The 15332-nt window shown below is 41.9% G+C and overlaps 1 protein-coding gene across 2 annotated transcripts in view; it reads left to right on the forward strand.

The window, feature by feature from the left end:
• RNF128 (ring finger protein 128) overlaps window positions 1-12452 on the forward strand; it is a 41583-nt gene extending 29131 nt beyond the window's left edge. For both annotated transcript variants that reach the window (XM_037408278.1, XM_037408277.1), the window contains exons 3-7: window positions 5286-5357; window positions 5938-6020; window positions 8563-8659; window positions 9525-9678; window positions 11141-12452. In XM_037408278.1, the coding sequence (XP_037264175.1) occupies window positions 5286-5357; window positions 5938-6020; window positions 8563-8659; window positions 9525-9678; window positions 11141-11262 (528 nt within the window). In that variant the 3' untranslated portion in view covers window positions 11263-12452. The remainder of the gene's footprint in view (window positions 1-5285; window positions 5358-5937; window positions 6021-8562; window positions 8660-9524; window positions 9679-11140) is intronic.
• Window positions 12453-15332: the final 2880 nt, after the last annotated feature.

Below are 15332 nucleotides of genomic sequence, written 5' to 3' on the forward strand. Positions count from 1 at the left end.
ACATGCAGATCCATCACTGTTCTTTGCAGGCAGAGAGACTATAGCAAGGGTAAATGACAGCAGTATTCCTGGAGTTCGATGCTGGTTTCATTTATTAACCAGAGTTCTGGCTGGGTTCTCCCGGTAACCACAGAACCTAACTTAGCTGAATTTGTGTTCTGAAATCCTGTCTAAGCTTAATCTTGTTGATAATGGTCAGCTGGCTACATCCTTACTGAGGCAAGACATCTGATGGTAAGATGAACTGTACCTGTGCTTCATTTAAGCTGTGTCTGCCTCAGCTTCTGGACTATGCCTTCGCTGAGTGCTTTGGGTTAGCCTGTTTGCGTATTCTGGTGTTATGCCATACCTGGAAGCGATGTGAGGATACAGTAGGGACTAGTTGGAAGAGCAGTATTGGGAATTGTCATCTGCCTGTGAGATGTAGCATTGCCAGCACTGGATGTCACAGGGAGTTGTCTCTGCAGCACCTTTCATGAGGGATGGCACGGAGCTCTGTAACTTGATGCTGTGCTCTTGCTCGCATCTACGGACAGAGGTGCACACTGTCTCCTGCTGATGAATTCTCTCTTCGTTCCCTGCCATTTGCTCCGAGAACTCTGTTTAATGCTGAACAAACCTAGGCAGGAAAACCTGGGTGTCCTAGAAGCAGGTCTGCAAAAGACACTTCATCAAATCACATGAAAATTTTTCCTCCTTTGAAGATATTTAACAGAGCAGCTGTGGAAGTCCAGCTCTATTCTGAGCTATTGAGCTTTCAACAACTTACAAATGTTATTAATGCCTTGGTGGTAGATGGTACTGGGAAAATCCAGTCTGCTTGGCTAGCCCCTTCACAAACTATTTCTGTCTCGGGCTCTGTGTGCACAAGGAATTCACTGTAGATTGAAAAATAACATTGATAAATGACATGCCAGTTCCACGTGACTTCAGACGAACTGAAATTAAGGGGCCTTATAAAGTGCTTTATAAAGTAAAAGAATAGAAGAAAGCTTCTCTGCTATCAGGGGGTAAAAATGTACTATTTTGTAAAAGTGAAATTCAAGATGATCCGGAACATGTTCAATTGTTTTTATACCGTGGCATCTAAAAACTGACTTCACAAAGATTAGATAAGCAAAGAATAACAGAAAGTTCTTGTTAATGAAGGTGAACTACTAAAAGGTGATGCTATTGCGGTCCCTGTTAGCCAGCTGATTGCATTTTCACTGCGTATCCAAAGTTTGACACGTTTAGCTGCTTTGGCACCATGAAATACTGAATATTAGCTGTACAACTTCCCAGTTTGCCGGGGGGGGGGGGTTGGGGGGGTGTCGGCTTTTCTATCAGCATTCAGCCCTTTGGAATCTCAGGTTGCCTGGAGTTCAGTCTGTTATTTGGTGGAGTAATGGAGTGTGTTCTGCCTCCCTTATTGCACAGGTGTTGAAGGGTTTTACATACTTTTGGGAGGTGTCTTTAGGCAACAGTCAGTAGTTAAGTATCACAATATCACAATTTTTTCCTCTTTTGGAAGTGAACTGCTGTTCTCACTGCATCCCTTTACACAGTGTTTCTACTCTTTAAAGTATCTGTCTGCTTTTTTGACCTTCCTTGTGGAATTATATTGCTATTGTGTGAGGGATCTTCGAAAGTGTCAGTCTACCACTTGAACCAAAACGTACACTTTTGAATTGCTCTGCAGAGTGCTGTGATGAGCTAATTGTTATATGATGATGCTCTGCAGCCTGTCTCTTGTATGTTTAGGTTTCTGAATATTTGGCTTGTCCTTGTGGATTGAGCCACAGGCCCAGGAGAGTTCTTGCCCTGGGCTGAAAAGGCCGGTGAAGCTGGAGTCCCATTTGCTTGTGACCATTTTCTAGATGTGTTGTCTCTTCTGCAAAGGCTTCTTGAAAACGAGAGCCTGGCTAGATAAGTGTTTCATTCATGTGTGGGACTAGTAGTGACCCCTGCTTGAATTGGATGGCCTCCAAGTATTACCATATTGGCAATATGTTTTTCCTTTTCTTTTGCCTTGAGAAAAATCTTCTGACTTCAGTGCTTTCTGAAGCAAACTCTTGTTTTATAGACAGTCAGGCTGTTGAGTACCTTTAAACTTTACTGTTTGCCAGTACAGTTTCTGTACTTCTTGGTATGACTTCTTGCTTCTGGATGGCTTGATCACACATAACCCAGGTTTTAAACGTTCTCTGCAAACTTTTCTCTGCAGCTGTCTCTTGCTCAGCTTGAGCAGGAATTGCATGCAAGCCAGTAACGTAGAACTGCACAAAGGGTTTCTTTAAAAGGTTGGCTGACTGTTGAGAAGTCAGTCATGTTGTCTTGTGGTCCAAGCAAAACCAAAAATTTAGTGGTACATCCGTCCTAACTATGAGTTTAAATAGAGTAGCTTTTTCCTCATGAGCTGGCCAGCTAAATTGTTTACAACCTGCTAGTTCTTATCTGAATGCTGATTTTCTTCTGGACTTGAAATTCAAGTCCCCACATCTGCAATCTCTTACTGCATCATATGGTCTGTGAGCAAGAAGGTGGGAAAACAAGGCAAGTGTGGTAGGTGACTTGCTACCTTTCTAGTCAGCAGAGTACTGGCAAATTCAGTTCCTCAATATATTAACCTTTCTTAATAATGCAGAATGGCCAGTGATGTTATCTGTGGCCTGGTTTCTAATTTAAGCTCAAGTCTTGACTTTCATTGATTTCATAAAGATTAGATGTTGCAGCTGAGAAATGACCTAATTAATGGCTTTGGAGGAGGTGAGTTGCTCAACTTTCCGCAATTCAAAACTGTTTTTGTGGCAGTAGCTACCTGTGTGGAAGGAATTCCTTAGCTTACAGGAGAAAAGCAGGAGTTCCTGACCTCCTTAGGGCTTGCTGGTCTATATCACCGTGGCTGTGCTTGCAGGGTACCAGAAAGGCAGCCTTATGCAGAAAGGGTTGGACACAAAATTGGCAGCGTTGGACTACGGAAGAGTGAGGACTAAGCAACAGCAAAGTAACTTTCCCAGTTAGGTACTTCTCTACTTCAACATGCTAGAGCCTGGAGAAAACCCAGGACATGACCTATTTTGTAATTCTTTTTCTTTTTTTCCTGCCTGAACTTGCTGGGTTGGGGCTTTTAAACTTTTAATACCATTAACATTTAATGTTTGCTTGAAAAACTTGGCTTCATAAAACGCTTTGACATTCCAAGCTCGAGTATCCTGGATCTCCTGGTGTTGGCTATTCCGTAAAAAGCTTCCTCTTGCAACCTTTCTCCATCTCCCCAGAGGGGTGTTCTGCTGTACTTATCACAATCAGTGTTAAAGGTGACTTTGCCATAGGTGCATTTCATGAACAGCAATTAAACTTGTGCTCAGGCAAAACTTAAAATATTGTTTCAGTAAATTATTAACAACACAGCCAGTTGGGTCCTGTCTAATATGCTTGACCTGACATTAGACTTGTAGACTAGATACTCTATGAGGGACTGCATTCCTAGAAGGTTTAGTTTTCAGTTAATAACAACTAGCGGTGACAGACAGTTCTGGCTGCGTATGAGAAGTACTAACACAGCTGCATTCATGCTCTCTTGATGTTACCATGTTTGCTGCTGAAACTTTTAGGGGCCTTAGTGTTTGCTGAGGTCAGCGTGTAGCTGCTTCTCCGTGGCTTCAGTCTGAAACATTGACAAGGGGAACGACATTCTGAAGTTAACCTTAAGTGACATACAGAAACATACATTGATGTCTTGAGCAGAACTTTGCAAGCTTCAAAGATCACTTGACTAATTCTTGTTCCTAAAAAATATACCTGAAAACTTGTTTGCATCCTTCACCTTTGGATTATATGTATCTCTTCCTTCATAACTGTTGATAGCTATCAACTATTAAAGTCCTAAAAGCAGGTACAGTGATGCTGTATCTTAGTACCCCAAAACAATTCCAGTATACAAAAAGGTCATTTTCTACCAAAACTGTTTGACAGGGTCCCAGCAGACCATAAAAATGAACTTGTTTGCCATTAATTGCTTCAGCACAGGGAATCTTAGGCAGACTTGAATTAAGAAACTCTGTGAGCATTGGTAGGCGTTAGCAATAGCCTTCCACCCACTTGTGCTACCAGCACTGCACCTTCATCCCAGAAAAGATTCTTGTAATGGAACTAAGATGCCTAAGGGGAAGTAATGCTGGAAAGCAAACAGTGTGGGGCTCCTGCACTGAGCAGCTGAACTGGGGAAGGGATTTTTTGGTTAGCTGCAAAACTTGAGTCAGTGTGTCACTAAGGTAAGATGTTGGGATGGCACTGCCAGAGCTGCCTGATATGCCTCGGTCCTGAGGCAGTAAGTGCACCAGGGAGGGAGAGAACAGTCCTATTATTCCTGCTGGTGGAACAGCACCAACCTGTGACCTTTAAGCAGAGATGTTGGCTCCTGTGCTAATTAAATGCTTTGCAGTGACAGCTGGACAGCAACAGTTGCCAGGCGAGCTGGGCTTCTGCTGTCTGCTCATCTTTGCCCTGCTATCCTGAGCAAATTATTGCATGAACGGGAATGCTTCCTCCTGTGCTTTCCTTAAAGCTGCCCTGTAATCCACCTCGGGCTAGTCATTTGATTTGTTTCACACTTTGTGTCACAGGGAGGAGGAGAAATAGCTCTAAGCTCCCCGCCCCGCCCCCCCCCCCCCCCCCCCCCCCCCCGCATGTTACTTTGAACCCATATTGAGATAAAAATGCATTGTTCCACTTGACAGTGTCAGTTAGTGCTAGGAGGCTCCTGAGCTGTTTGCCCCCAGTGCTTTACAGAGCAGGCAGAGGACCAGTTCAGGGTGTGTTGGTGGTAGCTGAGCTGATTAGTAAAGAATCTCACCTTTCATCAGGATGTGAGTTTGTGGCAGTCAGTTTCATAATGTGAGTAGTTAAAAGTTATTGATTGCTGAATTCAATATTAGGTCTTCCGTATCAAGTCAATTTGAAGGCTTCTGTTGGTTTCAGTTAGCTCTAATCTGATCAAGGCATTATCTTACATCTTTTCAATGAAGAAACCGTTGAAATTCCTGTGCTTTGTGGAAAGGTTAGGTAAAAACAAAGCATATGCAAATGCCTTGGTGTGTCATCCAGAGTCAATAACCACATCAGTGTGTCCGGAAACTCTTGTCTCCTGTTGTCTCTAAATAGCATGGTCATGCTTACTTGGCTTGTTTTGATAACATCTGGGTTATAAAACCGGTGCCTGTTTGCGCTAGGCACCATGGTAAGTATTAGTAACCACCACCTGAGTGAAATGACTGTTTAACCAGGACTGCTTTCTGTTACAGCGACAACTAAAGGCCAGGGCTAAGATGGCCATTAGCCGGTTACAGCTGCGCACCGTGAAGGAAGGGGATGAGGTATGGCTGATCCTACAATCCCCCGAGTGCTATGGCACAGCCTTTGCACAGAACTCAGAGTGGTCCTTAGCACTGGAGCAGGATGCTGAAGCGTCTCTGGGCCCCTAACTGTCTGTTGCAGAGATGGTTCCTCTTTCAAAGCAGGTCCTTTCCCAGGGTGCAAGACTTTTAATTTGCACATTCTTATCAATCAGATTTATTTTTTTAGCTGCTTGATTGTAGTCTTGCTGAGGTGAGAGGTCCCAATTTGTCAGCAGGGATGCTTAAAGGTAAACTAGTATATCTAATCAGCTTCCCTGGCTGCTATTTTTGAAACTAAAACTGGAGGTGGCAGTTTTAAAACCTCTATAGGAGTGCCTCAAATAATCCAGTGATGGTTTGCAGCTGGATTTGTAAACCATGGAGTTAAATATTCACTGCTTCTGTCAGAGTGATCTTGACTATGAGTAATCCACATAATGTGTTTATATAAGTGTATAGGGGAGGTACCATAGATTACTTTAGCTAGACCCCCTCTGACTGTAGCTCAAACGAAGCTTTCAAAGACTGTTAACACTCTAAATTCATTGCACTGCTTTAGGAGACTGGTCCTGATGGAGGAAACTGTGCTGTGTGCCTTGACCCGTACAAGCCGAAAGAAGTAGTGCGTGTTCTGATTTGCAAGTAAGTTGTCTTCCAGACTGCCCCTTAATCTAAAATTTGGAAGCATGCCTCTTACTGGTTGTTCCTTCTGCTGCGTTAACAAACCTGATCAAACTTTAATCAAGGGGTTGCACAGCCAGAATTCTTGAATCTCTGTCAAACAGCGTTGTGAACAACAGGAACTGGGTAAATACACACTTGTCGTGTGCCCCGATGGCCTGTGTTCGTAACTGGCCCTGTGAGTGAATTGACAAGTGTAACTTGGCAGACCACAGTGCCACTCCAGGGGATGCCACGGCTTTTTAAAGATTTCTTCCTTTGCCTGGTGTGTAAGAATGTTACCTCTAAATTGCATGGGAAAACAGCGTCCATTTCTTGTCATTTAGTCTACTGGTTACCAAGAGGGTTGTGCACCTGCTAAACTTCCTAAACCATGCGAACTGTTATAGTTTCTTTTGTTGTATGCCTCACCTGAATTAGACCAAAATAGCGGTAGATAGCAGTTTATTTTTCTAGAGTTCTTTACTATCGCATCTCATTGCTGTGCTTCTGTGGAAGCCTGGTATTGTAGCACTAAGACTTCCATTTGATTGCTCCTAAAATGAGCAATGAAGCCTCTTCAGGGCTTAAGGAAACTTGGCATTTCCCCCTGTACTTGTGGAATGGAACTGCTCTGGCAAAGCTGCTAAAACCAGAGGGTTGCAATGTGAACCGCACGAGTTTTGTATGGGAAGAGGTTTTGTAACCCTTGGGGAGGCTTATAAAAAAGCACTTTTGAAAAATTTTGATGTAGAAAGATAAAAGTACCAAAATTGAAAAAATCTTTAAGTGCTGTTGTGTGCTGAGCAGTGTTATTTGTCAAACACTCAGATCTGAGCTGGGGTTACCTTTGTACCAGGTTCCAGTTTTCCAAAAGCTTTCTCTGCTCCCAAGCAGTAGGACTTCTAAGCAGGTCTGATATCATAACGTTGGCCTGTTAAGGTGTTATCAACAAACTTCCTTGATCTAATGCGTAATCGTTTAGGAAAACCCCAAACTGAATAAGCTTTTCAGGCACATGTTAATGATTATTCAGCTGTCTTGTCAGGTTTAGGCTCATGGGTAGCCCTGTTCAGCAGTGAAGTAAGTCCCATGAGTACCAGAAGCATTTAGACAGGCTCTAGATACTTTTGGCTCATAGGAGACCTGACTTCTCATTATTTTCCTATAAACCCTGCTAATCTTGACATGAATGTGCAATTATTGAATTAAGAGGGGAGTAATTTCTTTTGAATATGTTCTTTATACACAAATTTACTGCATTATGCTTTGCTCTGAGACTGCTTTTACATACGTTTGTGATGTTTCATTCCTTTTTGGCCCAAATGTAGCTGTAAGCGGCACTAGCTTAAGCCAACTGTGTTTACTTGATAATCTTCATCAGTGGTGATCTCTGCCAGTATAAACCATATTAAATTCTCTCTCACATGAGTTCTTAACTGATATTTACTGTGGGAATGTACTTGATGTTGTTGACGTCAACACTGAGACCCAACTTTTTGAAAGCATTTGACTGTATCCATGAAAGAAACAAACAATTGAATGCTTCTGTGAGTCACATCGTATCTGAGTACCTGGGGCGTGTGTATTTGCAGAAAGCATTCTTGCCCAGATAGTCAAACTGAAGGCATTTATAGTAGCAAAGGTACGTAAGACCAGTATTAAGTCCAAGTAAAAAACAAGTAAAACAGTCACGCATCAAGGAAGTTTCAAGTTGTACTCTAGATGTTAATGTTGGTGCAGCTGGAAGGAGGCGCTGGTTATGTGGGCTGAATTGGAGAATCCTGGTATCGTACTGGGGCGTAGGATACTGAGCACTGGAAGTTGATCTCTGCACTTGCTTCATAATAGAGTTCTGATTAATATTGAGCTGTGCCTGTCTGCCTTGCTATTTCTATTCAGACTGAAGGAACAGGCAGATTACAGGATTTGAAGTCATCCTCCTAAATCTGTGGCCTAATTCAGACCCATTGTGAAATTGAGTGTCTTGACAGAAGTGCAAATTTGCATCTGTAATGGCTGAACTATATTTGCTTTTTTGAGTACGCAGCCTGCAGAATACCCGCTTGGAATACACAGTGGCTGTATAGATAAAGTAAATGTGTGTGGGTATAGTTTATCTTGAGGACATAACTCTGAGGTTATTTTTCTATGCAGTTTTAACAGAAACAAGTGTTTAGTCATCTGGATCTGCATGACAGAAGTTAACCTTAAAGCTAAGGCTGAGATACTAATATTTGTATTAGTTAATCAGCTGGGAACGTATTGTACACAGATATTTTTTTTAAAAAAAAAGCTTAAGACTGATGTAGGAAAGATGATAATACTGAATTCTAGCATAATAAGCATGAACCAGCTGCAGGTTGAGAGATCAACTATCCATAGCTTTCAGCTGAAACTTGTGGCAAAATAAGGTAATCCATTCTAGAATGAATAAATTCTCAGCGTTTATAAATGGGCTTTCATAACTGCCACATCATTTCCTGGTGTGAAACCTAACTTGTTGGCTACTTTCTTTCACCAGCCACCTCTTCCACAAGGACTGTATTGACCCCTGGCTTCTGGAACACAGGACATGCCCAATGTGCATATGTGACATACTCAAAGTTCTGGATATTGAGGTAAACCAGTAGTCTGTCTTAGTGGCAGATCAGTATTAAGCTAGTGTAGTAAAAGCACATACTGAGCTATTTCGTGCTGCCTCTGAGCATGGGTGATAAGCACAGGTGTTGCCATGTCAGTGGCAAGATGCCCCAGGACTCATTGCTGTGTCCCCTTTAGTGAAGCCTGCAGCTGGCCTGGTCTGAGTTGGTATCCTCTTAAGCCTTGGGCAGAATGTCAGCCAAAAAACCGATTGTCATGCATGAGTGAAGAATTGCTCTTTAACTTGTGTTTGCAGCTAAGGGTGTTTCTCAAAGCTTCAGGTAGACTGCCAACTCCACACTGCCCCTGAAACCAACCTCTGCTCAGCTGCTAAAGTACCCAGAGTCCTTGAAAAGTGAATGTGTTAGCATGTATGGCTTTCCTGGAGCCGCGTGACTTCCTAGGAAATGTAAGGAATTTCTCATGTGTTCTCAACTGCTCATTGTGGCCAGTGCCAGGGGAAGATGCCGTTGCCAATGCCTGACGCTGCCTGGACCAGCTAAAATGTATGCCAGAGTTTGCCTGTGGGAGGGAGATCTGCACTGAGTGGAAGGAAGAATCTCTTCCTGGTACTGGGCAGTGAAAGAGAAGAGCTGGCTGAAGAATGCAGAAGCTGCATCTCTGCTTCCCACTTAATTAAGCAGTAATTAATTTTCACATATGAGGCTGGAGGTTAACAGCAGAGCTTTTTTTTCAATTTTAAATTTATTTCTTTCTGGGTAAAAGCTCACTAGACTGTGGTCGTTGCAGGCATTGGTCTCCTGGAAATATGCAGCTTCCTACAAAGTTGTAACTTAACCATTTTCTTTTTTTTTTTTTTTTTTTTTTCCCTCTCCCACAAAGGTGGTTGTAGAAGAAGAAGGGATTGAGCCTGTGCAGGCCACAGTATTTAACAGGACAACAAATGTCCCTGAAGTTAATGCAGAGGGTAATCATAGTGGAACAGTTGTACAAGACGTAAATACAACTGTTCCAGAGGAACGTGCACCATCAGAAAGTGAGTCTACTGTTTCATCTGTCTTGCTAGGTTGCATTGCACTCTGCTTATGCTGTGATTTGGGAGGGTTGCCTTAATAACATGTCACAGTGCTTGAATACCCTGAAAAACAAGGTAATATTAATTTTGCCTTCTGTTACAAAACTTGGCTTTGACACTTGGTCTTTGTTTTTAAATGAAGCACAACCTAAATGTGAATTAAAAAACAGTCTATGAAAAGAGTAGTTGAAAGTCAGAAGTTTACAACTTAAAGGCCAAAAAGATTTTTCTGAAGATGTCCCTCATCTCATCATCTCTTCAGAGATTTCATTTGAATGAGTGGGTGCTGCTTTGCCACTAGATTTGTCTGCTTTCAGTAGTTAATTATTTACACAAAACTCTTGTGGAGTCAGTCCTGCTGTAGCTTAGATGATGCAAAATAGAGATGACAAATACTTCAGTTGAATTTCAGATTATGCCAAGACTGAGTCATCCTTGAACACTTTCAGAGAATTTTAATTGGAAAAGACTATCAGCTTTTCCAAATACCTTATCTTTTTGAATAACAGCAAACTAATTGAAAATGTCTCTTTAGTCCTCAATTTTGCCAACACATACTTAGTGTTGCTGTTGACTTTTAAAAATGGAAAGGTTCCAGGTAAACAAGCAAAAGTAACTATACCCTGGATTGTGGAATGACCTTGGGAAGAGGAGTAGGTAGGGAAGCTTTTGGAGGCAAAAGGGATGCTCTGGGCTGTGTCTGCTTTGATTTCCTGCGGGAAGCCTAGCTGATAGGAAAGCACGGGATTTGCTGCCTGCATCCTGTGGGATGTGTTGCTCCAGCAAGTGCCTGTATGGGAGTGCCCCATTTAGGTACGTAATGCCCCAGTAGAACAGAGGGCACTTCCTATAAGCTAAACATCAGAAGTTGAAATTGCATCCCTATGTACAACTGAAGTGATGTTGGATTAATTATATGGCTCAGGCCCATGTGATATTCTCACTTCAAGTGGCAAGGACGCACTAACATCAGCCTAACAAGATTAGGCTGTAAGGAGAAGGCCTTCCTCTCGGAGTCAGCCTGTGTCCCACAGTTTAGCCTGAGCCTTAGTCTCTAGAGGTTGCTCCTGATGCCTGTCTTCAGCAGCCCTAAAGTTACGTGAGAATTGCAGAACTTGTCCTCGCATGGCCTTCTGCCACTTGAGCACACAGCCTAGGCTTGCTCTGTGCTAGTGAGAAGTGAACTCCGGAGCTTAGCAGATACCTCTAGAAATGACAGGTAGTGTCAAGAACGGGCTCACAAACCAATGAGGGGGCAGCAGAAGAGTGGTAGTTGGAGTGTGGCCTTGGATTTCCTACTCTGTAGGAAAAGTGCTGGGAAAAGACTGCTGCAGTGGGTTTCTGGAAATAAAGTGAGCATGGCTTGCTTTCAGGTAGTGAAGCTTGCCTGTGACACTTCTTTTCTTGGTTTTATTCTGGACAGATGACGACATCTGCCTTGTAAACAACGAATCTCAGGCCCCTGCTGTGAATGTCCTTCCACATGCTGACAACCTGAGTTTTGAGGCAGATGAAACGCATGTTCCTCGAGTCCTAAGCACATAGCCAGCAACATGGATGGAAGGAGCCGCCTACTGCTGTCACATGTATACCAAATATTGTAGGACTGTATTAGAAAAATATTGCCTTGGCAATGCTAGGATTAAGTAGATTAAATAGACTTGTTCAAATCATAACTCTATGGTTTGCCATTTGTAAAACTGTCTCCCATGTGCAATTTATTTTTAGCACTCTTCAGATAAAGCAGTCTTGAATATAAAGGAAAACATCAGATTTTAACACTAAACCAAAAGCTCCATCTTCAGCAAAGCTTCTCATCAGTGTTTGAGTCATTAGAACAAGGAGAAGATTCTTTGTCATAGCTGTCTCTACTGGGGATTGTTTTGACTTGGGGTTTTTTTGTTGTTTATTGTTTTAATTCAAGTGGATTTTCATTGTAAACAAATTGATTTTGATCTGGTCTCATACTTATTTACCAGACACGGCTTAGTTTTAAGCAACACTGTATTTAATATTTCAGTGCACTAATTTGATAGGAGAAAGTACAAACTAATGCCTGTCAAACTGGATTTTGCCCATAGTGTCTTTGGTCCTCTAGTAAACAGACTGATTCTCTACCTCTCAACTCCAACCTGCCAACCACACATTCCTAAAGGGAAAAGAGAGCTGTAAGCTGACAGGCCAAATCCGACTTGCACAATACTGTAAAGGGAAAGGGAACAATTGCAGGAACTTTTCAAACATGTTTAATATTAGACAATCTTGAAAGATCCTCCATGATTTTTGGAGTTAAAACCATTCTAGCACCAGCAGTATGCCAGAGTCCTGGCTTTGTGAGAGCCTGGGACGACTTCAGGAAGACTGAACTACAGATGAAAAGATAAGATTCTCTGCAAAGGATCTGCTGTGTTTTGGTGAGAAACTGATCCAGCCTCTGAAAAATGCTGAACTGTTGCTGTGCATTGTCTCGCCTGTGTGCTAAAGCTGCAGGGAGAGGAGATGTCTGGTAAACGTAACAGATGATTGGAGAAGCTGTCTGCCGTCTGCGGGGAGTTGAACTGGCGTCGAGGAGGAACACTGGGTGCCTCAACAGTAACTGTAGGTCCTTGCCCGGCGAAGGTAACTAAGGACATCTTACAGATGCACTTTATTTTTTTTATGTCTATCTATGGTTTGTTTCTAATGTGAGCAGAACTTTGTCTTAAAGCCTGCAATAAAGTACTATTGAATCTGGAGGGGAAAAACAATGCATTTTTTTTTTTAGCTATAGTATAATAAAAATTGTTGTAAATATTTAATGATTTGTATTGAATTTGAATATGAAAATTTAAATAAAACTATATTTTTATGACCCTGACTGACATGAAATGTTGATGCCCAACTCTTACATAGTAACAGATGCTGAATTTGCCCTGTCCCACAACCCCAAAACTCATTCAGTTTTGGGAGGCCAAAAAGCAGCAGCGCTTGCCCAAACTAATTGGAATAAGGGGTGCTAATTATGTGCAGGGTGTTACTGTTATATAGACTGAAATTTTGCTGAGAGGCTTAAGGCTGGTAGCTGTACCCCATATGAAAGAAAGCCCAAGCAGCTTAGGGTGTGTTCAGCGAGTTGCTTGGTATACCTCTGAACAGTTGTTTTGGGGAAGTTCAGCGCAAGTCAGTCTCACATGAACATTTCTGATCAGATGGATAGCATCTCACTTTTCCCGTCAGGTTGCTCAGCATCCCTCCTTTACTCAAAAGTTTATGCCTGCTGTGTAAGAAAAAGCATTTTAAAAACAATTACACACCCTTTGTTCTTTACTATGCTATTAGATGTAGTAAAAACCTGTCACTCCCCTGGCCAGTTTGGTAGTAGTTAGTCTTGTGCTTCTTTTTAGCTCAGTTCCTGCTCTAGTGTAGGAAGCGCTGGTTGGTTATGGGCTCAAACTGTAAGGCAGGGTATAATCGGACTTCACTCCAAAGCTGTATTTTGGCTGTGATTGCCTTTCTGTTCTACATCTGAAGTGCAGAGCAGAGAAAGGAACAGCTGGGCAGTAAATATGTAACCCCTGAACACCAAACTTCATTTTCGTTTCAAAAAGGTTTTTTAAATTTATTGTGGTGTGTAAGCTGTAATGTAGTAGAATTTCATGATGATGCTTTCAAGAAATCATCTGCCAGTCCTGTGTTTAATAACAACAAGATTTAACCTTACAAGGAAAAGGGGGTGTGGGTGGGATTCGGAACAATTGAATACATTGAAAGGTACTTTGGCTTTTATTTTTCTTCCAATCTATACATTTGGCTTGCTTTGTTTACAGAATTCAAGCCTTTCTATTTACTGTCTTTTAAGAGCAATAAACAGGTTTTTTTTCCAGTACTCATTTTTTTTAAGGGTAAGGTGGGTGCACAGCATTTTCTCAAGGAATGTACTGGGGGATGCAGTAGTTCATGTCAGTGAACTTGGACTACTGTAGGATCAGATGATGTGTATGTGTTTTGTCAAGATGTGAACTTGCTTGAAGCTCAGGCACTTACACTAATTTTCAGGAATATTTTTAGGACTCTTGTATCAAATATTAAGTACTGCTAAAGGGATAAACGTTTGTACCTGAACAGTATTTGAGATACTGCTAGGCAGAAGATTGTAATGCTTCTCTGGTTTTGCAGCTTAACCTGTGAGTCTGCCATGTTCTTGTCTATGCAGATTTACTTGTAAATATTAGCTAGGCAAGGGGTTTTGTTTGCAAATGAAAGTGTGCAGATTTCACGCATGCAGTCTATGATGCTTAACTTGGGTCTGAAAAAACCCACTGTCTTACGTGACTGAACTCTGCAGAGGTTTTCCCCTTTGAGAACATTCATACAGTTCTACCTGCTTTAAATAAATTTTGAAGCTCTACTCTTGCTTTGTATTTTCAAGTTTCCATGGATAGCAGCTGTCTTTAGCTGACCCTGCTTAGAGCACTGTACGGCAGATTTTTCTTTTTTTTGGCAATGCTATGGGCTTGAATAGCTCTGTGGTATGTATACATATATGTGCACTATGGTGTGATACTCTTTTCTCTAAGCAAAAGGCAAATAGGATGTGCCTGGGGATAGAGTTGTTCCTGAAATGCAGGCTTACTGTTATTATGAAATAGTTTTGGGGTTTGCCATAACACATGCTAACATTTGCATATAAGATGCTGGAAATTATGGGCCCACGAGTGGTAACGGTTGCTAAAATATCCGCTTCTCGACTCTGTTAATATTCCCATTGAGTCACACAGCCATGTCAATTATCCTACCCCTGAAGAAAAAGCAGAACAGCCTCCAGCATCATCTCCAAGTGTTTACTCACTGCTGTCATTTATCTCCCCCAGGAAAGCTCTGATCCAGGCACTTCACTCAAACGTTTGCATGCCCTCAAAGCGGGGCTGGGAAACATTTTTTTTATCCCTGCAGGAGAAGAAGCCTTGTCACCTGGTGCTAGATTACTGTGCTTTTTTGTAAACCAGGCTTTACGGCAGTGGGATTTTACTTTACATCTCAAACCAAAATAACACAATTTTCTTATACTGAGGGAAACTTTCAGGTGTACCTACATAAATGTAGTTATAGGTGAGATTTTTGCTTAAGGGAAAATCAGGACTTGTGATGAGGGGCTGCAAACATACAAAAGCAGCTTGAGTCACAAGGGCAGGTGGACTCTTCCCATAAAATGGAAAGACTTAGTCCATCTCAGTCTTTAGACGGAAAGATCTGCACTTCTCTAATGACCTAACAGTTGGACAGAATAAATATACACATCTGCCTTGGCTGTGTGGTTTAATGTAGTTTCATTCCCTGTTTAACATACACCAGCTCAGTAGGTAGCCCTGCCTTTTCACCCAGCTTTAGATCAATGTCTTTGTGTGCAGATTTGAGCGGAGTTCCACTCCCGCAGGGGTGTAACGGTTGGCGTTTTGGAATAGGTGAAAGAAAGTCTACTGGCTTTGGCAATTTAATTTTGGTTCTGAGGGAAACTTGAAACCAAACTGCAGTGTTCACCCACTGAATTAACAACTATGTAATTCTCTGCACTGGTTGTTCAACTGTTGGTTATACAGAGTGAAGCCAAAATTTACATATATAGCTATTTATTTATG

This window comes from Falco rusticolus, chromosome 14 (assembly GCF_015220075.1).
Source record: "Falco rusticolus isolate bFalRus1 chromosome 14, bFalRus1.pri, whole genome shotgun sequence".
Taxonomy (NCBI): domain Eukaryota; kingdom Metazoa; phylum Chordata; class Aves; order Falconiformes; family Falconidae; genus Falco; species Falco rusticolus.